Below are 23,988 nucleotides of genomic sequence, written 5' to 3'. Positions count from 1 at the left end.
GACGATTGGCTGTTGAAGGTGAGCTCACCCCAGACAGTCATCTCCCACCTCCAGACTACGCCAAATCTTTTGCATTTGCTGCGCTTCACTATCAACGTGCAGAAGTCACACCTGACTCCTTCTCAGACGCTCCCTTTCATCAGAGCTATTCTGGATACAGTGCAGTTTCGGGCATATCCTCCCGAAAAGCGATTCCCGGTTATTCGGGCTATGATACGATGTTTCAACCTCTGTCCTGGATTTCGGAGAGAATGACTCGGAGGCTGCTGGGCCTCATGGCCTCCTGCATCCTGCTGGTTCAAAATGCCAGATGGCATTTGCGGGCTCTGCACTGGGACCTGAAGGTCCAGTGGGCGTAGCATCAGGGGAATCTCTCTGACAAGATCCAGATCTCTGAAGGAACTGCAAGAGACCTGCAGTGGTAGTTAATGAATCAGAATTGCGTCAAGGGCATATCGCTCTCCTTTCCCCAACCAGATCTTACAGTCATGATAGATGCGTCACTCCTGGGATGGGGCAGCCGCATGGGAGAGGCAGAGATCAGAGGCCTCTGGTCTCTGGTGGAAACCGGGCTCCATATTAGTCATCTGGAGCTCGAGCAATTCGACTAGCATTGAAAGCATTCCTTCCCTCTCTCAAGGGGAAAGCAGTGCAGGTGTTTACAGACAACACCAACGCCATGTGGTATAGCAACAAACAAGGTGAAGTGGGGTTGTGGACCCTGTGTCAAGAGGCTCTTCGCCTCTGGACTTGGCTGGAACACCAGGGCATTTCCCTGGTGGTTCAATACCTTGAATGCCAGAGCAGGCAAACTCATCCGACGATGCCTGGTCGATCATGAATGTCGTCTCCCCCCAGAGGTGGCGCTAGGTCTTTTCCTGCAGTGGGGAGAACCTTGGTTAGACTTGTTCGCCTCTGTAGAGAATGCGCAATGTCAGCTGTTTTGCGCGTTGGAGTTTCCAAGGCGGCACTCGCTCAGTGACGCTTTTCGCCGCGAGTGGAATTCAGTCCTCCTGTACGCCTTTCCGCCCTTACCACTTCTGCCCAGAGTTCTGAAGAAGATCAGATGAGACCGGGCCCAAGTAATACTGGTGGCTCCGGACTGGGCACAAAGAGTCTGGTATCCCGAGCTGTTGAGCATGGCCATAGTTCCTCTGATCAGACTGCCCCTTCAGGAGGATCTTCTATCGCAGCAGCAGGGGAGGGTCCTCTATCCGAACCTGTCAACTCTATGGCTTCACGCCTGGAGATTGAGCGTCAACATCTTTTGACCTGGCACCCGAAGTCTGTGATGTTATCTTGGCAGCCAGGCGTCCCTCAACCAAAACTGTGTACACCTGTTGTTGGAAGAAATTTGTGGCATGGTGCATCGACAAATCTGCCGATCCTCTATCTGCTCCTCTTTCTCAAATCCTTCTCTTTATTCCTTCCCTTGCTCAGCAGGGTTCTACCGTGGGCACTCTTAAGAGATATCTTTCGGCTATCTCTGGCTTTTTGAGGTTACCAGATCAGCCTCCCTTATTTAAATCTCATATAGTTGGGAGGTTTCTTAAAGAGGCCTCAAGCATCTCTTTCCTCCCATCCCTTTCATCATGCCCCGATGGGATCTCAACCTGGTATTGACCTACCTTATGTGTACTCCGTTTAAACCTCTTCACAACTGCCCTTTACGGCTCTTAACTATCAAGACTGTCTTGTTAGTTGCTTTTACTTCTGCCCACAGACTAAATGAGCTCCAGGCTCTGTCATCTAAGCCACCTTTCCTGGCCACTCATCCTGACAAAGTGGTAGGCTTCTTTTCTACCTAAAGTAGTGACACCCATTCATGTTGTACAGTCTATCACCTTTCCTACCTTTTATGCACCCCCCACATCCCTCTCATGAAGAGGAGAGACTCCAGCGTCTGGACCCAAAAAGAGCATTGGCGTTCTATCTTTATCGTACCAAAGACTTCCGGGTGGACAATCAACTCTATGTGGGATATGTTGGTGCAAAGAAGGGGAATGCAGTGCAGAAGAGGACCATTTTACGATGGGTACTCTTAGGCATCAAAATGTGCTACGCTCTGGCTAAAAAGCAACCTCCCGAAGGTTTGCGTGCTCACTCCACCAGAGCTACCACTGCGCAAGCACAGGGTGTTCCAGTCCTGGACATCTGTCAGGCAGCGACATGGGCATCTCTGCTCACTTTTACCAAACACTACTGCCTGGACAATCAGGTCCGAAGGGACGGCTAGTTTGGCCGTTCGGTCCTGCAGGACTTCTTGGTTTGAGCTTGGTTCACAGCCCACCACCGGGGATGGTATTGCTTGGGTATCTATTCAAAGGTAAGGAATCTGCAACTAGAAGTCTCTGTCAGATGTACAAGTTACTTACCTTCACTACTGATATATCTGGTAGAGACATATTTTAGTTGCAGATTCCTTACCGACCCGCCTATCCTCCCCGCACTGCAAAATGATTTCTAGGGACAGGAACTACCCCTTAAGGGCCCTAGTTTTGGTGCACCCACTCTGTGTTCTTCATGGTTCCGCGCTACTGGTGTGGAAAGTCATGAAAAGAAATTGACGTCAGCGAGCCGGGTGGTGCCTATATAGGACTGCGACATCATCATGGCAAAGCGTGACCCGCGGAGTCGACCGACGGCACGCAGAGGCACTGCTCGAAGAAAAATCTCCAGATCCAGTCTGATGCCTGGGGAAATTCAAAGGTAAGAAATCTGCAACTAGAATATGTCTCTACCAGATATATTGTTACCGAAGGTAAGTAACTTGTACAACAGTGTTATAGTGCTGAATGATATGATTCATCTATAGGTGGGGGATGCACACACTGCATTCTGCCCTTGCATTAGGACAGCATCCATGTTTAAGACCATGCCAAGATACTGACTGCATGAGTTGGCCTTATTTGTTGGAGTAGTGAGACATATGTGAACACTGTAGCTGTTGGCTCCGTTTTTATATAAACAACTGTACAATAAAATTAGATTATTTCAGAGTCAATGATTTAGTGTAGTAGCAGTTAAATTCAGTTAATTGCATTGTTTGTCCAGAATGAGCATAGTGCGTAAAGTCTCCTGTGATCTTTTATGCCAATCAGTGGTGGCACAGACAAACTGAAGAGAATGTGTTCTTTCTTAGTTGAGGCTATTCACTTATTGTAGTTCAACCTGGGGACTTGCTAAGCACAATCTATTGCATTGTCATCTTTGTTTTTATCCTGTTCCTGTTGAACTTAGTTCAGCTTGTCCATGTAAGCCATTAGTTTCCCTAAGTGCTTTATTTTAGGTACGCACACATTCTGTAAGCTGCACCAGCAACCAGTCATTATAGTGGCAACAATGTAGACTGAACCTGGGCTTCCAGATTAACCATACCAGTATCTACCGCAATGATCAAATCTCAGAAACCATAGCCCTTTCTGTGCACTTTACTGCCAGCTCCATGCACCACTGATTCATATAAAGCACTTTTACAGTGCAGTCTGGAGAAACACTGGTATAGATATGCAAGGACTAGTATTGAAGCTTTGAGAAGAACAGGAGACACGAAATGAAGGAGTCCTTGATTCTTCTCTGAGCTGCACAGATTGTTTTCTTATCCTTCTAGCGATGAGAGGTTGAGTCCCCTTTTATAGGCTTCTGTATCCTTGTCACACAGTATGTACAGCACTCTAGTTGGTTTATAAAAGTTTATAAATGACCACTGGAGTTAACCAAAGACATCAGCTAAGGCTCATTGATGGTGATATCTACTTTGTAGGTTTGAGTAAGTTGTTAATATAAGGTGTGATAGAAGGCATTACATTAAACTGGATTTTCCACTCACGAAACTGAAGTTCCTTGTAATCCTTTTGCAACTCCCGTTCTTGACAGTTTTCCTCAGATGATTTTTTCTCCTTTAACCTTTGTGTTTGTGTTGTCTGCAGAAAACTATCGTTCACCGGAAACGGCGGGTCCAGAAAAGGAAGCATCACAATAGCAGCGTGGTGACAGAAACCATCTCGGAAACGACAGAGGTTCTAGAGGAGCCATTTGAAGATTCAGACTCGGAGAGACCAATGCCACGCCTGGAGCCCACATATGAGTTTGAAGAGGATGACTGTGAGATCTTCACCAGAGGGTACTTTCGATGTTTACCAACACAGAGCCACCTAAGGTGCCTGCCTCCCTCCAAGAGGAATTCCAAGGACCAAGAGTCTGAAATAGATGGTATGTACCAGTTTAGCTCACAATTTCAAATTGACTGCCTCTGATCACTCTCAAACTACTTTTGATGATTAAAGCATAGAGTGTGATCTACTCATCATTAATTACAGTGTGTTGAGGTGACTAAATGAGGATCTCCACCTGTGACCTACTGATTATGAACTGAGGCAGTCATCTATGCACCCTCTGCTGCCCACAGGTTATCATGCCACCTGATGGAAGCTGCACCAACAATGGGCTTGGATAAAAAAGCTTTACCTTTTTAGTTGAATTTGCTTTAAATCTAGCCTTAGACCATTTAGAAAGGGCTATTTAAGACTAGAACAATCGCTCTATCAGACCTCCTTCCCCATTACCCACGCTGTAAATTGTTGACCAGACTCTGCTTTGAAGTTTGTACAGGACCTCCTCCCCTTAAAGCATGACGCTCCCTGTAAGAAACTGGGTAATGCATCTGCTTTAGATCTGCTGGCTTCCGTGTATCATCTGCATAATAGGGGTGGCACTAAGTCGTGGTTATCCCTTAGATGTCAGACCATCTGATAGGGATTGCATTAGATTATCTCAGATAGGATACAGCATTTTATAATATTTTTCATAGCCATCCGATAAGAGCTGCACCAATTTTGGACCTGCAGTTTGCATCATTAGTAATCGTCATTGGCAATAGTCAGTAATTTTGTAGAGGTGATCAGATACATATTTAGAATCTGAAAGTCATGCACCTGCAGCAGAGCTATACAAAGACAAGCAGGCATGTGAATTAGCTTTTACCCCGTTTTCAGTTGTGAAGATGATGCATACCTAATTTACTGGGGCTGGAGGAACAAAGCTGCTTTACCAACGTTCCTCCTATTCCCAATTTGTGGATGCACCAACAAGTGGTTCTCAGATTTTGAAATTGTTCCTATGAATGCAGAGCCATCACAAAACAATTGTTTCTGGAAGAGACTTAGATTATTTCCCAAATGCCAAACTGAATCTGGAAAATTTTGAGCAGTACCTCTGTGATCCAGTAGGTTGCTTTGCATCGGTGCCATATGTTTTATACACAGTGCCTTTGTAGGTGGCACCCCAGCGTGCTGATGTCGATTCCTTTCTTTCTATACTGACAGTCATGGATCCGGAGAGCTACATCAGTCACTTTTTGAATAGGTCATCCATGCAAGTCATGCTGGATGGCAGGGACACCGCCAATTTCACCATCCAGTGTAGTTCAGATACCACAGACTTCATTGGTAAAGCAATGGGCTCCACAGTGGTGCTAAGGCGCCACACTTGGCAACGGTTAACAGGCTTTCTGTGGAGGGGGAGGGGGGGGTGGGGAGGTGCCAGGCAAGCCTTTATGGACATGCCCTTCAATAGTTCTCACCAATTCGGCTACACTGGAGCGCTTTAAAGACAGCAGGGTTACAGCTCACTTCCTGGGGTTATATGTCTCCCCTAATCACCTGCATTTCTTTTTGCCCCTTCCGTGGATACCGGTACGGGTTCCAGAGCCGTCAGTGCCATTCGTACCGACAAGGCCAGCCAGCCTTCCAGGATTTTTCAAATTATTGTTTAATATGTACCTTCCAAAACCTACAGGAATGTCCTTCGATGCACCCAAAGGCTATTAAGGAGAGGTCATTGAAGATTCTTGTGGCATGACAACGCAAGACTCCGCATTGGTCCCACTGTCTGGTTCTGTCTTGGTCCCGCTGATCTCATAGCCATTCCAGCTGCTGTTCCTCTTCAGAGATATACGCCCAGGAAGAAGTCGAATTGCCACTCAACTTCACCATGCCCTTCCAAGATCCAGGAAAGTGTATCAGGCAGCCCCGGCCTAACTAGGCCCCATTCCAGCACTCCAACCGCGGAGCGGGCACCGACTCATTCTTTCCACCTCCTGCAGGTGCCCGGGAACCCGTAGCACCTCCTGTGCAGCTACAGGAGTTTTATGCAGACATGGCCCACATTTTTTGACCAACCAACTCCCTCTGGCATGTCTTCTGGCCCAGCTGAGCTGACAGGTATTCCATTTGGGTTACTGTCTGCAGGCCTGTCCCTGACAAAATTGGGTTCTCTGGAACTGCACTCTGATCCAGACCAACTCTGGTCCCAAGCTTCACCCTGACCCCACTGACTCCGGAACGGTGCTTTGTCAACCCCGCCTGATGTTGAGACCAACACAAATGGACCCAGCACAACACAGATTTTACTGCCCTTTATCAAAATTGGGACATCCCGACTAAATGGGCCCCTTACCCTTCTCACATGTCTTAACAGAGTTGCTCCAGCTGGGCCACTCCAAAGCAGATCCCTTACTCCCTTTCAGTGAAGCCCTTATCGACATCCTACTGGGAATTAGGACGAAACCATGTTCAGGGGTGCCTGTTAATCAGAAGATTTGTTGCCACCGTCTGCATGCCCCTGGGGACCCCACATTCCTTATGCATAGCCCCGGACTCGAGAGCTTAGGGGTGCAGGTCTCAACAGCAAACGTAATTCCAAGCACCTTCCCTACTAACCCACTGTGCAAGCCAGCCAGCAGTCACTGTGGGAGACTCTTAAGTTTCAGCAGGCATTAGGCCCAAAGAGGTGGTGCTTTGCCATCAGCACACCTGCCCTGACTTTGCGCTACTAAAGCATCTCACTTTCAACACAGCTTGGGACGCGCTAGCCAGACAGCAGTCACTGGGGGAGACTCCAAGTTCCAGCAGGCTTCGGCCCGCAGGACGCGGTCCTTTGCCATCAGCACACCTGCCCTGACGTTGCTCTACTAAAGTGCCTCACTTTCAGTGCTGCGCGGGACGCACCTGGGCAAGGCCAAGGGCGGGCCTATCCTGCGCCCATTATTGACAGGCAGGGCAGGGCCACCCCCCTTGGCCTTTCACGTTCATATCCCCGGAAGGGGTAAGTGCTGAGTGAACCAAGGAATTATATACGAGTATCTGGGCTATCTATGAGGGTTGATAAATAAGAGACTGATTTGTAACGTGGTACTATCATCACCACTCCAGGTCCTGAAGACCAATAATCAACCGTTTAACCGGGTACCCATATAAATGACTGTTAGTACGGTGTGGGTGAAAGATTCTAAGCTGGCACTACCCATCTAAAATGCCAGAGGCTGGGTGGGACCGGAATGTACCGGGTGCTGATTTGTTAAACATGACTGATTTGTCTTACCGGGTTTGTGTTCAGCATGTTCGTGTGATCCGTGCCCTTTCAATTATGGACAAACGTAAAGCTACTGCGAAACCCTCAGGGGTAGCAGGTATAGGCAAGGTGCCAAAGCACTCTGCAGAAAACTGCACTTTGAATGAAATAGATGATCTAATAGTGGAGGTCATATTGGCATCCAATAAACCATTTTTCTCCCAGTATAAGGGGTCTAGAGGCTCTAGCCATAAGGGCATTCACTCATATTTTAATAAAACCTCCATTAGTCAGGATAGCGTGGCTGGTTGAAGGCAGGACGCCAGCACCGCCCCTTGCAAAGAATCTCCAGCTGAACGTGGGCCAGTGGCGGATGGAGACCAGCATTTGGGACATTCCCAGTAAGAGAGTACATCTGCAACCAATATTGATTTCTCCAATCGCTTTGCTCCCTTAGACACTGTTTCAGGGGCTTCATCAGAGAAGCAGGATCCTTCTGACATGCCTAAGCCTGTAGATTTGAGTGACATTAGCCAGCTTAAACTGAGGGAATCCCTTGCACAGTTCCACCTATTAAGGGGAGAGATTAAAAGTTAGCATGCATGCAAAAGCAGTTTGATTAGCGATCTAGTCACGAAGGTGGCTAAACTTTCAGTACTGGTGGAGAACTTGTGTACCAAAGTAGGTGTTGATAAAGTAGTGACCCACCATAGTAGGAATACCATGCCCCCAAGTTTACACTGCAAAAGGGCTCCAGAGTTAGTACCAGGCAGGGAAGGTTTTCCTGGCAGAGTAACTACATCACTCCCTAGCTTAGAAAGAGGTGAGCTTGTTGAGGGAAGATACACTCTGAAGCAGAACAATAGCCACAGAACACAATCCATTCAGACAACCAACAGCCAGAGAGGTCAGAACCCCTCTTGGTATTACAGGCCCCGCAGTAACATGGAGCACACATGTAACTTGAGCAACATCTACCTGGTAGATGTCCCTAGACGTTCGCATTGCGGTAGAGAATCACAAAATTCCTGTGTGAACAAAGTATTCCATTGCTTCGTCACATCAGGGGTTGTACATCGGTAATTAGGGATGACATCTTGTATGCTACTCGTTGTAGCTCAACAGGTCTCCAAACTGTCTATATAAGGCTGAAACTGAGAAGCTGTAAAATGGTGGGTGATTTGATAGCTTGGGAGCTAAGATTTAGGCCCAATCCAAGCTCAAATATAAGACTTAAACTCATGGCCCCTATCTCAGCAAGGGATGACCCAAACACAGCAGCACGCAATCCCTTAGCTTCTATATTCCGCCCTGCCTACAAGGATGAGTGTTCCAAGCTAGCTGAGGTCGATTGACACCAGGGGAGTGCAGGGCCTGATGCTACCTGTAATCAACCCTTTCACGATGACTCGGATGGGTTGGCCAGAGTATTGGTGACACAGGGAAAAGTAATAACTGTCAGTAGAGATAAGGGAAGGGAAACAGCTTTACACGTAGAGACAAACTCTACGCTGGAAGACCAGGGTCCTACTAATAGGGGGTCGATGTTACAGGACCCAGTGCTAGGTGCCAAGAGAGATAGGGAAAGGGATATAGCCTTAAATGCAGAGGTGAACCCAAGATGGGAAGCTATTAATTGGGGGGGATGGACGACTGTGAGATGGTTATCTGGCAACAATTCAGTAGAAGTATTGTCCTGGAACGTGGCAGGTCTGTAAGCTAGCAGACCCGGAGTGGGAAGAATTCATTAAATAATACTTCTGGAGGAGACATGGGCAGTGGCTCCGGTATTTAGATGTGGATATGTCACTTTTACAGCAGATGCGGTTCCTTCTGCCTTGGGTATGGTCTCTCTCTGGTGGACTGGTTATCTGGTTAAAACTAGATCTTTTTCTGATAGTGAAAATATTTGCACCGGGGACTAAGGATTTGCTGGGGATAGACATAAAAGTAAAAACTCCCATGGGGGTCCATCACATTGCCATTATTAACATCTATATAAGATCTGTCCCCCATAATCTACCCTCCCCTATAGTGGCCTACCTTGTTTATATTTTGCAGAGTCTAAAAGGTGGCACTCTTATTGCTTGTGCCTTCAACACAAGGCTCAGAAGAAGGCTGAGGAGGCTAGACTTTTTGCCATATCCAACCAGCCGAATGGATAGCCACGGGGTGTCTGCTCAAAGCATGGAAACTTCGAGTGTGGTTGCAACTCAACAGGAAGATCTGATTTTTGAGAATGGCTTAAGAATTTCAAACGGTAGCACTAGTTCAGATATCCCTCCTAAGCCGACCTTTAAGAGAGGTCTTGTAAAATCCAAAAACGGTTACTTCTTGCTAGACCAGGATGCGTGGGCCTCTCTAGTTGATATGGCTGTTGTCTCCAGAGCGGATAGCGACCTTGACACCTTAAGTGCTGTATTTGCAGCAGTTTTGTTCACAAGCTGTAACCTATCTCCAACTTACAATAAGAGTCCATTAGAGGCAGTCAGCAACAGGAGGCATGTCAAATGGGCAGAAGTTATGGATGATAAAGCTATCCAAACCCAAATTTACGAGCTATTTGTGGACAACTTAGTTGAGGTAACCAAAAGTAGAGGGTGTAAGCCTGAGATGGTGCCTGTGCACTGTCAGTTAATGGAACAATTAAGGCCCCTGTTGTTTAAAGATAGGAAAAGAGGACGCTCCCTTAAATATGCCCCAGTGTGGTATACCAAGGATTGCCAGAATGCTAAGACCAAGCTCTTGGAATCCCTGAAATCTGGCACCAAAACACAAATAACTTCCGCTAGTAATCACCATAAGTCTACTCTATCTAAAGCGAAAAAGAGTTGGGAGACAGAATAATGGGATAAGCTTACTAATGCACTCGAGTAAGAACACGAAGGGGTTTTGGAAATTGGTAGCATCCAGCTCAAAGGTAATCATCTAGACTCAGTGGTGTAGCCTGAGGGGTGGCAGAACACTTCAGAGCCTTGTACAGCGAGAAGGGGTGGGAACATGCTTGGAACGTATTGGAGGAGCGTAATGGGGGGGGTTGCCTCAATGCTCCAGTGACTTAAACTAACGTTTTACAGAAGGTGGATAACACTGAGACAAAGTCTTCCTACTTCACCCTAGAAGAGACAAGGACAGCACTAATGCACATGAAGGACGAAAAGGCCCCTGGGCTTGATGGTATTCTGGGTGACCTCTTTCTATCCTATCCTGAGGTGTGGTCTGCCTATCTCAATGCTCTTAGCAATGCCTTCATGAGGGTGGAAGAAATGCCCACTTGGCGAGGAGCGGTTATTGTACCAGTCTATAAAAAAGGGAGTAGGGATCTACCCGCCAACTATAGACTAATCAGCTTGCTGGATAACACCCAAAACAAGGATGTGTATTGACTCTGACACTATTTAGCCTTCACATTAATGGTGCAGTTAAATGGCTCTCCCAGTGTACACATGATACCCCTTAGCTAGCTGGAACCACAATCCGGAAACTAATGTTTTCGGATAATACTTTTGCAAGATGAGGGGCCTTGAAATCAACCCTCTGAAAACTAAATTTATTGGTATTATTACCCATAAATCATTCAGGCCAGATTGGTAATTGAAGAATCCATAGTTGAACAGGTCAAACACTTTAACTATTTAGCGGTTCGGCTTTCTGACACAATGACTTGGACCCACCAAATAGAGGAGACTACAAATCTTCTTAAACAGAGAATCTACCCGATCAGTAGGAAACAGAAGATAGCGGGTGGGGGCCGTGTCCCCGGTCCTCCAGGTTTATAAAGCTGTGGCTTTACTGGCAGCCACTTATGGGGCCGAAATCTGGGGAACTGCAGATGCTACAGCTCTTTTAGTGGCTGAGAACAATTTCATAAGGGGTTCATTTAAGATTGGCAAGGGAACGCCTCTAGTCGCATTGAGGCTTAATCTAGCATTTAACCCTATTAACTTGGAGGTAGCTTCAAAACCCCTAATGTATTGGGTAAGGCTGTGGTCAAACGAAGAGCTGACCCCATATAGGGAATCCCTAAATGATCTGATCTTCTTTGATTTGAGGGGAGTTACTCCCTGGCTTAGAAATGTTAAGATGCAGTGCAGGAAGCTGAAAATGACAGATCTTTGGAACTCACCAGCAGTTGCCACTAAGTGTGCCAGGCAGAAAGTGAAAAGTGCTTATTTGAATCACGCCCTGGAACAGATTTGTTTGAATTATGACAACGAGAACCTGACCGGGCAATTCCTAAATGTAAAATGCTCTCCAGCGTATGAGGAGTTCAAGGATGAAATCTATCCACCCACTGCCAAACGGCTTTATATCCAATTTAGATATGGGTCCTTACCTTTAAGAACCATAACGGCCAAATGGGACAAGCAAGATTCCCCAATATTCTGCCATTTCTGCCCATGGGATAAAGAAACCGAGGCTCATTTTCTTTTTTTCTGTCCCCAGTATACACAGCCGCGGAGAAAATGGTTAATTGTGGTCTTCAAGCTTCTAAGAGTTAGCCATCACTGGGAGGCCTTGGGGATCCTTAAATACGACGCAAAGGCTGTGATAGTATTCGCAGCAGCAAAATACCTAGAGCACGCATGGTATATTAGACGGAGGGGGTTGCCCTAACGTAACCTTTAGTTAATTTATTGTATACACTGCTTTCTTAGTGTTTATAAAGGCACGTAACCAAGTTGCATATATTACTCATTTTGAACAGTATCGCTGGCCCTTGGGATTTATTAGGACAGATTTTGGCTTGGAGGTGGATTACCTTCTTATTCAGTTTTGGAACTTCCATAGATTTACATGCTTGAATACTTCCCCGTCGTCGAGATGGTAGTCCCCGTTGGAATGTATAAGATACGCTTAAATGTATACCTACATTACATGCATTAGGCCTTTAGCTTAGCAACCTATCACAGTCATTTTGTAACATAGACCCAAACTCAAAATTCAACCAATCACACTGCACCACCCTTTAGAACCTCATGTGAGGAGCTGCCTTCCTTCCGATTTTCCATCGCACGTCTTGCTGAGGCGTCTCCTTTGAGCTCTGCTCAAAATATTTCTCTCAGAACCTTATTCCCTGGAATTTAGGAGTTTTCTTCTCTTCTTCTGGTGCTTCAAACTGGCTGCCATGTCAGAGACACCAAAAATTGCTTTTTTAGATCCTTTGCGTCCTTTCTGAAGAAAAGAGTATACGTGGATGATCCACATGATGACTGCATTTACTGCTCATACCCAAGTCATAAGACCAAAGACTGCAAGATATGTAGAAATTTTTCTACGAAGACTTTAAAGGACAGAGAGTGTCATCTTCTTTTGTGGCTTCAAAAAGGTAAAACTGGCCATTCAGCCTCTGACGAGGACAGTGCTTCTTCTATATCTGTTTTTAAAAAACCTATTAAAGGAAAAAATGAGGGCTCAGATATTCAGGAACCTCCTAAAAAGGTTCCAAAAAGTCTTCTGAGGGCTCTTCAAAAATCCACAGCCCTGCAGAGAAAAAGCAAACTGGCATCCAAAAAGGTTCAGATTCCCTCAAACAATCCTTGAAGAAGCCTATTTCTGAGCCAACAGCCCTGCAGAGAAAAAGCAAACTGGCATCCAAAAAGGTTCAGATTCCATCAAACAATCTTTGAAGAAGCCTATTTCTGAGCCATCTACACCGCCTGTGAAAATTAAACATAAATTCAAGAAGCCAGGATCTACGCCGTCTGTGGCAACATCGTCAACGGTGTTCTTGTCGACGACTGTATCATCAGTGACATGTACTGTAATTACTATTTCTATGTCAATGGCGGCTGCCTCAGGATCCTCGTCGACGACGCATTCATCCTCGGCAACGGGGCGACACATAACGTCAACATGGCTCTACGCGCCGGTGACCCTTCCGTCGACTGTCTCGTCTATAGATCTCACGTCGACGGCGTCCTCATCAACGGCATTTTCGTCATCGATGCTTCCGATGACACCTCTGTTGACGACGCCCTCGTCTACGGTGTTTAGTCATCAATGCTCCAGTCGACGATGCTTCCGACGGCTACTTTCTCGTCGACAGCAGCGGATCTTCCATCGTCGACAGTCAAGATAATGCCTATAAAAAGGCAAAGACCATCTTCATTGCCTCTTTACCAGTCGTTGGAGCATGCCCCACTCAAAAGGATATCCAAATCTCATCTAACGCCATCCATAACATCACCAAGTTAGGTGTCAAGACTTTTACCATCACGTTTCTTGGATGGTGATGGTGATGGTTATGGTGATGATGATTCAGATGATGGCGGAGAATATGGAGTGGCTCGGAGCCCATCACAATTGCATGTGAAATGCTAGGAATATTCTGACGATGAATCATTATGACCAGCACTACTATGATCCAATCCCTCAACAGCAGCAGCAGGGAATGGGATGTTTGGCCTCTAGTCTGGTTTCTGACCTGCAGGCCATGCTCGCAGATTATAAAGAACACTTCCGTCCACAGCCTGCAGTCATTCCCCAGCCAGTGGTTACAGCACCAAGTACCCCACTACACCTGCAGGTTCATCCTACCGCTCCACAGGTTTCTCCACAAAATCAACAAGATCCGCAAGCCCATGCTTCTTCAGATGATGAAGCTGAAGACAGGGATGTACTTTCAGCACAGGATGAATTGGACGAATATGTATTTCCAACGCCTGCCTCCCCAGAGCCAGCTTCTGTTCAGTCCCCGCCAGAAGATATTGGTACTTTCCATAATTTATTGGAGAAAGCTGCTGCACAATTTGAATTGCAAATGCCAACAACGCAACAAGATTGTTTCTTGTATGACTTTAAAGAGCCTCCTAGGAAGGTTATCAGAGCTATCCTAATAATAGACCATGTGTGGAATCAGGGTTTGAAAATAATGCGTAACCCTGCTACGGTGCCAGCGGTCTTGCCTAAGCTGGATAAAAAGTACAAGGCAACTGATGATTCTCCTGCCTGTCTGTCAGGGCATCCGAAGCCAGATTCAGTAATTTCCCAAGCGGCACAGCGACGTTCGAGGAACCCTTCTGCACCTCTGACCGTGCCTCCGGATAAGGAAGGTAGGCGCCTTGATAACATCGGGAAAAGATTTGCCTCGATGTCTGCCACTGTGGTGCGGGCTTTGAACTCCTTGGCGCTCCTTGGAAGGTATGATAGGCAGCTATGGTTGGACATCACTCACTCATTAGATGACCTTTCAGAATCTAGCAAGGCTGAAGCTAGGAAAATTCTTCTGGAGGGACAGCGCTCATCCTCAGAAATAATCGATTGTGTATTAGATATTGCTGCTATGGGTTTTAGGCTTCTGGCTGGATTAGCAGTGATAATGCGCCAAGGATGGCTTAAGGCCACCAACTTTCGACCCAAGATCCAAACGAAGAGTCTAGACCTTCCTTACGATGGGGAAGCCCTTTTCGGCAAGCATGTTGACGACGCCCTCCAGACAATCAAGACAGACACAGATACTGGCAGATCGTTAGACTCCCTGCAATATAAGAAAACACCCTTTCGGGGTGCCAGCGGTAGAGGCCAGTCTTCCTTTTGTGGAGGTTACCAGCAATACAGGTACCCAGCTTATTCTTATAACTTCCAACCCTCCAGACCCCAATATCACCAAAGACAACCGCCGTCAGCGGAATACAGCCGACCTCCTCAAAGAGGAAAGTCAGGGAGGCAAGCCAGAGATCCCTCTCGCAGGCAGTTGACAAGCTCCAATGGCCGGCTGCCTCTCCTTCCTTGCTAAAGCAGCACCTTCATCATTGGCGTCAAATAACGAACGACAAGTGGGTCCTAGACATAATAAATTTCGGTCACCTTCTAGAATTTACATGTATGCTCCTGTGGACACCTCCCTCCCAAGTACCGCAAACACTTTTCCATCTTCTCAACCTAAAAACGGAGGTAATGTTATCCAAGGGAGCAATAGAATTGGTGCCCCATTCACAAAAGCGAAAGGGTTTCTATTCTAACTTCTTCCTAATGATAAAAGAATCTCGTCTATGGAGACCCATCCTGGATCTAAGGGAGCTGAACAAATATTTGAAAAAAACATCCTTCCACATGGTAACTGTAGGAAAATGCCACTGTTGGCATGGTTACCCCCTAACTTTTTGCCTTTTGTTGATGCTAGTTATGATTGAAAATGTGCTGGGACTCTGCTAACCAGACCCCAGCACCATTGTTCTTTCCCTAAAACTGTACCTTTGTCTCCACAATTGGCACAGACCTGGCACAGAGATACGTCCCTTGTAAATGGTACCCCTGGTACCAAGGGCCCTGTGGCCAGGGAAGGTCTCTAAGGGGTGCAGCATGTATTATGCCACCCTGGGGACCCATCACTCAGCATATGCACACTGCCTCACAGCTTGTGTGTGCTGGTGGGGATAAAATGACTAATTCGACATGGCACTCCCCTCAGGGTGCCCACCTCTCACTGCCTGTTGCATAGGTAAGTCACCCCTCTAGCAGGCCTTACAGCCCTAATGCAGGGTGCACTATATCACAGGTGAGGGCATAGTTATATGAGCACTATGCCCCTACAGTGTCTATGCAAAACCTAAGACATTGTAAGTGCAGGGTAGCCATAAAGAGTACATGGTCTGGGAGTATGTCAATTATGAACTCCACAGTTCCATAATGGCTACACTGAAATCTGAGAAGTTTGGTATCAAACTTCTCAGCACAATAAATGCACACTGATGCCAGTATGGGATTTATTGTAAAATACACCAAGAGGGCATCTTAGAGATGCCCCCTGAATACCAGTCCGAATCCTAGTGCTAGGCTGACCAGTTTCTGCCAGCCTGCCACAACCAGACGAGTTTCTGGCCACATGGGGTGAGTGCCTTTGTCACTCTGTGGCCAGGAAGAAAGCCTTGTAATGGGTGGAGGTGCTTCTCACCTCCCCCTGCAGAAACTGTAACACCTGGCGGTGAGCCTCAAAGGGTTATGCCTGTTGTTACAGCACCCCAGGGCACCCCAGCTAGTGGAGATGCCCGCCCCTCTGGCCCGGCCCCCACTTTTGGCAGCAAGGCCGGAGGAGATAATGAGAAAAACAAGGAGTCACCTACCAGTCAAGACAGCCCCTAAGGTGCCCTGAGCTGAAGTGACCGCTGCCTTTAGAAATCCTCCATCTTGATTTTGGAGGATTCCCCAATAGGAATAGGGATGTGCCCCCCTCCCCTCTGTTAGGAAGCACAAAGAGGGTGTAGCCACCCTCAAGGACAGTAGACATTGGCTACTGCCCGCCTGACCTAAACACACCCCTAAATTTAATATTTAGGGGCGATCCTGAACCCAGGAAAACAGATTCCTGCAACCTACAACAAGAATGGCTGCTGACCTGAAAACCCCGCAGAGACGATGGAGACAGAGACACCAACTGACTTGGCCCCAGCCCTACCAGCCTGTCTCGAGACTCAAAGAACCTGCACAGCAACACATCCGACAGGGACCAGCGACCTCTGAGGACTCTTGAGGACTGCCCTGAACCTAAAGGACCAAGAAACTCCAGAGAACTGAGGGTGTGTTTTGTGGGCTTGTGTGTGTGTGCCCCAGTGCTTTACAAACCCCCCCCTGGTCTGCTCCTTGAGGATGCAGGTACTTACCTGGAAGCAGGCTAGGACCGTAGCCCCCCTGTTCTTCATAGGCACCTATATGTTTTGGGCCCTCCTTTGACCTCTGCACCTGACCGGCCGTGTGTTGCTGGTGCTGTGGCTTTGGGGTTACCTTGAACCCCCAACTATGGCCTGCTTACGCCCAGGTGACTGACTGTGTAAGTGCTTTACTTACCTGAGAAACCTAACCAAACTTACCTCCCACAGGAATTTTTGCAGTGTCCACTTTTAAAATAGCTTATTGCCATTTTAACCAAAACTGTGTGTACTACTGTTTTAAATCAAAGTTCTATGCTTACCTGTGTGAAGTACCTTGCATTTTATGTACTTACCTCAAATCTTGTGGTTCTAAAATAAATTAACAAAAATATATTTTTCTATGTAAAAACCATTGGCCTGGAGTTAAGTCTTTAGGTGTATGTTTCTCATTTATTGCCTGTGTGTGTGTGTACAACAAATGCTTAACACGACCCTCTGATAAGCCTACTGCTCGATCACACTACCACAAAATAGAGCATTAGTATTCTCTAAATTTGCCACTATCAACCTCTAAAGGGAACCCTTGGACTCTGTGCACACTATCTCTCACTTTGAGATAATATATACAGAGCCAACTTCTTCCAGTGGGGAAATGCCTTTTCAATAGCATGGTCAGGGATTTATGCTTAAGCTTTTCCTCCAATTCCTCTACTCCCACAAGTGATCATGATCAGCAAAATCAGATCGGAGCCCTATCAAATACTTTTAATTGCTCCAGCCTGGCCGCATCAACCTTGGTACATGGAGCTACTGTTGCTGTTGTCATGTCCACCCATCAGGATAACACCGATTCCGGAGTTGCTAACCATCAGTCAAGGCCAGGTGAGACACCCGGATCCTAGGTCTCTTAACTTATTTGCCTGGCTCCTGAATTCAATGAATTGGCCACTTAGATATTCCTAATGATTGTAAGGACATCCTGGCTAAAGCACGTGCAGATAGCACAAGTGAGACATACTGATTAAAATGGAAACGCTTCTGCTTGTGGTGTGTCCCCAAGAACATACACCCCCCTTGCTTCCACTCCAGAACAAATATTATCTTACCCACTTCATCTAGCACACTCAGGTCTTGCCATGCGTCCATAAAGGTTCAATTGGCAGCCATTTCTAGATACAGAAGAATATCCAAGGAACCATCCCTCTGGTCTCATAGACTTATAAAACATTTTATGAAGGGTCTTTTTCAGTCTTTTCATCCAGTTAAGGCCCCTCCTCCAGCTTGGCAACTTAATACGGTTTTGGGCCAGCTGATGAACGAACCATTTGAACCCATCCATAAAGCAGACATCAAATACCTTGCATGGAAAGTAGCACTCTGTAATGACGGACGGGAGGCAGCGTCGTAGTATTGCGGTAATCTTTATTCGAGGAGCAAGCAACTGCCGGGAGGAAGAATCTCCGCTAACATTCTAGGCTCGCGGCAACGATCGCACGTCGTAGCCGCGAGCCACATCATAACACATCCCCCACCGTTGACACCCACAAAAAGAACCACAAATAACAAGTGGAAAAACTACAACAAAATAATAGATAACAAGTTAAAAACAAAGAAAAATCTATACACAAAGTAATTAACCTAGCAATAGGCTTTAAGTTACATAGTCATTCAAGAACCCTGGAGAAACCCCACAGTTCTAGGCGACACCATACTTGGAACACAAGTAGAGGCTCCCATGGAATCTGAGCAGGTAACAGGAGCATCAATAATCACTTCACTCCTGCCAACCGCAGCATCGCCACTTCCACCATCAAACTGTTTCCTCTCGCCACCACTAGAACCATTCAAATCTTCATCTTTCATCAACATATAACCACTACCATCATCACCCCTCCTTGCACATCCACCCTCCAACGCAGAGGAAAATTTTGCGACACGCCTGAAATTCCAACGTTGACCATTATCAAGCAAAACATGCCACCTGTGAACTTGAAGAACTCTAAACGGACCTGAAAACTTGCTAAACCCCTGTCTCACTCTACCAGATTTGATTTTTACCCAATCACCTGGTTTAATTCTCTCATTGTCATCCCCTGTCTCATTGGCTGAATCTCCATTGAATGCGCCACCACCCAACAATTTCTCCATCCATGCAGGTCTGAGTTTACTGACAGGTTTCCTACCCCTCATATCAACAAACGGTACTCTGCACGACGTTGTATTTTCTGTAGTTCGATATCCCCACACCAATTCTGAGATCACCGAACCAGCATCCAAACCATTGACCACAGCCAATTGCAGACCACTCTTAATCATGCGATTAGCTCGTTCCACAATACCATTAGCACGAGGATTGTATAACGCTGTACGGGCATGCCGTATGCCACACGAGTCTAAAAACCCTTTCATCTCCACAGACGTTAATTGTGTACCATTATCAGTAATCAACACTGACGGAAAACCCTCCTCAGAGAAAATTTCTCTCAGTACACTTATGGTAGCAGATGTTGTAACCTCTCCCATAAACTTGACAATAAGCCATTTGGAGTACACATCCACCATAACCAAGGCAAAATTCCTTCCTCTGCCAATGCCAGACAAAGGTCCAATAAAGTCCAAACAAACACTATGCCAAGGTTTGCCAGGATCAGTTATATTTCCACTAACTGACTGCTCTCCCACTCTCAACCGTTTCTCACTCTGAATGCACTCAGAACATCTCTCTACCCATCTAACCACATCATCGTCCATACCAGGCCACCAAAATTCCATTTTCAACCTTCTCTTGGTAATCGTTTGACCAAGATGACCCTCATGCGCAATATCAAACAAGCGTTTGCGCACCCCCATAGGCGGAACAACTCTTTCACCCCGCAGGATCATTCTTCCATCAACTTCAGAAAGCTCATCCACAACCTTATTGTAAGGCCGTACAGATACCGGAAGAGTACTGTCTCTCCTCCCACCTTTCCTTATTAAATCTACGACCCCCAACAAGACTTCATCTGCTTTCATACCCAAATCCCAGTCAGTTTCCTTCACTGCTCCTTTACACCAATGCATAACTTCACCCACTGACGCAACGACTCCCTCTTGTTCATGCTCCAATACATTGTCTCCATCCACTGTCTGCCACTCAAGAGCCAGACGAGAAAGACAGTCCGCTTGCACATTCTTCCAACCCGGAATGTACTCAATCTCGTAATTAAATTCCTGCAAACGGGACGCCAACCTAGCCAATCTCGCTGACCCTTTACCAGTCCCACCCGTTGACAAGATCTTCAACAATGGTTTCTGATCAGAACGCAATGTGATGGTACTACCCCGTATATATGTGCGAAAATATTCCACACCCCACGCCGCAGCCAGAGTTTCACGCTCAATGACAGCGTAATGTCTCTCAGCAGAAGACAACGTCCGAGAAGCAAAGGCAACCGTCCTCTCCACCGACCCATGCATTTGAGATAAGACGGCCCCAATGCCCACAGCACTCGCATCCACTGTGATTATTGTTCTTCTCTTTGTGTCAAAAGGCACTAGAATGCCAGCGTTGCATACATCATCCTTAATCAACTGAAAACATTGGTATTGTTCTCCTCCCCAGACAAAACTAGCCCCTTTGCGCAAAAGTACTTTTAGGCATTCTGTCTTACTAGAAAAGTTCTTTACAAATTTGGAATAGTACTCAATTAATCCCAAAAAAGATCGTAATTGATCCTTGTCTTTGGGTGCTGGAGCCGACCTAATTGCCTCCAACAGATCTTTTTTTGGTTTTACACCTTCTTGCGACAGTGAGTGACCAAGATACTCCACCTCTGTCATCAAGAATTGACATTTTTCACGGCGCAAAGTCAAACCAGATTGCAATAATCTGTCCAATAACATCTTCAAAGTTATATTATGGTTCTCAATAGTTTCACCAAACACTAGAATGTCATCTTGGAAAAACAAGATATTGTCCAACCCCTTGAAAATTTGGTTCATCATCCTCTGGAACACGCTGGCGGCAGACGCCAGACCGAACGGCATCCGTGTGAACTGAAATGTGCCCTCCATGGTGATGAAAGCAGTGAGGCCCTTCGAACCAGGATGAAGTCTAATCTGATGGTATGCGTGCTTCAAGTCCAGTTTTGAAAAGTATTTAGCATCCTTCATCAGTAGGACCAATTCATTAATGTTTGGCAAGGGAAAATTGTCTGTAACAATCGCCTGATTTAACCCTCTCAAGTCCACACAGAACCTCAACTTCCCATCTCTCTTCTTAGAAATTGCTACAGGTGACAACCATGCTGAGGCCTCCACTGGTTCAATCACCCCACTATCTAACATTTCATTCAAGAGTTCCTTTACACCCTCTCTCACTGAGATTGGAACTTTTCTAGCCTTGTGCTGCACAGGAACAGCACCGGGCTTCAACCTAATCTCATGAACATAACCTCTCAACTCTCCCATCTCCTCTCTGAATACCCCTTTAGCCCCATTCAGTATACTAGCAAGAGAAACATCTTCGATTGCAGCTACCTGACTAGGGGCACACGGATTGATGACTATGCGAAGATCGTACTGGTGTTGCCAACCCAAAATAGGCGGACCAGATTCTGCCACATACACTTTGCCTAAGATCTTTCTCCCCTTGAACCCTATTTCAGTGAGCATATAGCCTACGATGTCTATCTGTTCACCCTGATACCCACCAGGATTAATGTCCTTTGGCAATAGCCTTGTTGAAGGCCACAATTGTAAAAATAAATCCTTAGGAACTATTGTATATAAAGAGCCAAAATCCACCATTAGCTCCACAGACACATTCTTAACTATAAATTCTGCCTTTGGTCTCTGCATCCTTTCTGCTCTCACCCCTGCCACATCCAACCCAGAAACACACAACACCCTTCCGAATTTATCACCAACGGACACTTCGCCTGAAACATCACCAACCATGGCCACCTTCCCCTTTGAATACTCTTTTTCCCTACACACTCTCGCAAAATGCCCTTTGCGCCCACACCTTCGGCACTCTTTCCCTAGGGCAAAGCAATTCTTGGACTCAGAGGTATGATACCTGCTCCCACACTTGTTGCACCTCCCATTCTTAGATCCACTAGGTCTTTCCCAGGATGAGTTACTCAACACAGCCACATCACCCTGAACAGAAGATACCTCTTCAGAAGCCTTAACTTCTCTCCTCTCCATTTGTTTCATACAAAACTCTGACTCCTCAACCACCTTCGCAATTTCTATAGCATCCTTCAGCTTCGGGTCCTTCGCTGCCCACAACCTTTCCTGCATTTTCTTGCTCCTACACTGTACTATGAGCTGTTCCCGAATCAACTCCTCTGTCATTGCCCCAAATCTGCATTTGATAGAAAGCTCTCTTAAACGAGTGACAAACTCGTCCACGGATTTGCCATCCCTTTGAGGTTGTGTGTAAAACTTAAATCTTTGCATGACTACATTCTCAGTCTTGGCAAACCTTGTTTCTAGTCTCCGCCTTGCTTCCAAAAATATATAATCTATGGGTTGACCAGACTGATCAACAGCTTTAGGCAAGTACTTGAAGACATGCTGACCTTCATTGCCTAGGGAACTAAGTAAGATAGCTTTTTTTCTACTGGACGAGAATCCTAACCCGTCTAAGGCTTCAAGGTAATTATCAAATATGTCTATCCACTCCTCCCAAAGTATTGGCGGATTCCCAGATTGCACCAAGAATAAAGGTGGAGAGTGCACAGCAGCGGTTGACATATCCATTGTGTGAATCTGTGCTCAGTCTCTGTAAAACACAAATTTGACGGTATGCACCAAAGAAACTAAAAAAAAAACAATGTAGCAAACAGCAGGTTACAGGTGTGCCTATCACCGTAGAAGACACTTGTCCATGCAATAGTGAGCAGTTCGTCGTGGCCAAAATCTATTTCGATTTGAGTTTTCCCAACACTCTAAGATGGCCGCCACCACAAAATAGTGTAATAGTGAGCAGTTCGTCGTGGCCAGAGTCTATTTTGATTGGAGTTTTCCCAACACTCTAAGATGGCCGCCACCACACAAAGTAGTTCGACGTGTGCGCAATGTAATTGAAAGAGAGTATTCCCAACTCTCTAAGATGGCCGCCACCAGTTTTCTATGACATCAACACGACGTTGCCATGACAGCAAATCAACAACACTGACATTACCGAGGCCGAAACTGACGTGTCTCCAAATCCCAGCCGGACTGCAACTTGTAAATACTCTCATTGATGAAACTGTCGCTGGAAAGGCCGCGTCTGTGATCCCACAGCAAAAGCGGATCACACCGCAACGTTCGCGGCATCCGCGTTAAGAGGAAAGCAATCTGCTTGCTGACATCCTTGTCGCCAAGAATGTAATGACGGACGGGAGGCAGCGTCGTAGTATTGCGGTAATCTTTATTCGAGGAGCTCTCCTCTAACGCGGTGTCATCTTCCCCGGTCAGCAAGCAACTGCCGAGAGGAAGAATCTCCGCTAACATTCTAGGCTCGCGGCAACGATCGCACGTCGTAGCCGCGAGCCACATCATAACACACTCCTCTTAGCTCTAACATCTGCTCGCAGTCAGCGAAATACAAGCATTTACAATCCAAGAGCCTTTTCCACAGTTCAGTGGGGATAGAGTTATCCTGTGTACCGACCCTAAATTTATCCCTAAAGTACCATCAGACTTTCATATTAATGAGCCAGTAGTAGTCAAGTCTTTCTTTCCGCAACCTCAAACTGGAGCAGAAAGATCTCTCCATTCTCCTGACTTGAAAAGATGTCTTAAGTTCTACTTACAGAGAATAAAGTCAATCAGGAAATCGAACCAATTCTTCATAGCCTTCAGTACCCCCAGAAGTGGGCATCCCCTCATTAAGCACACCATTTCTAAATGGATTTCGAACACGATAGTCTTTTGCCATCAAAAGGCTGGTCGACCTTTGAGCACGAGAGTGTGTGCACATTCAACTAGAGCGATTTCCACTTCTTGTGCACTGTTCTAGGGCATGTCCCTACCTGACATCTGCTGAGCGGCAACATGGAGAATGACATGC

At 46.4% G+C, this 23,988-nt stretch overlaps 1 protein-coding gene across 1 annotated transcript in view; it reads left to right on the top strand.

The window, feature by feature from the left end:
- Positions 1–23,988, top strand: part of KAT6A (lysine acetyltransferase 6A) — a 1,196,154-nt gene that overhangs the window by 1,085,015 nt on the left and 87,151 nt on the right. Inside the window, exon 16 of the mRNA XM_069214088.1 lies at positions 3,930–4,212. Coding sequence (XP_069070189.1) covers positions 3,930–4,212 — 283 coding nt within the window. The remainder of the gene's footprint in view (positions 1–3,929; positions 4,213–23,988) is intronic.

The sequence above is a fragment of the Pleurodeles waltl genome, chromosome 11 (assembly GCF_031143425.1).
Source record: "Pleurodeles waltl isolate 20211129_DDA chromosome 11, aPleWal1.hap1.20221129, whole genome shotgun sequence".
Taxonomy (NCBI): domain Eukaryota; kingdom Metazoa; phylum Chordata; class Amphibia; order Caudata; family Salamandridae; genus Pleurodeles; species Pleurodeles waltl.
The sequence above is the reverse complement of the archived record's forward strand: the minus strand, read 5'-3'. Positions and strand labels throughout refer to the sequence as shown.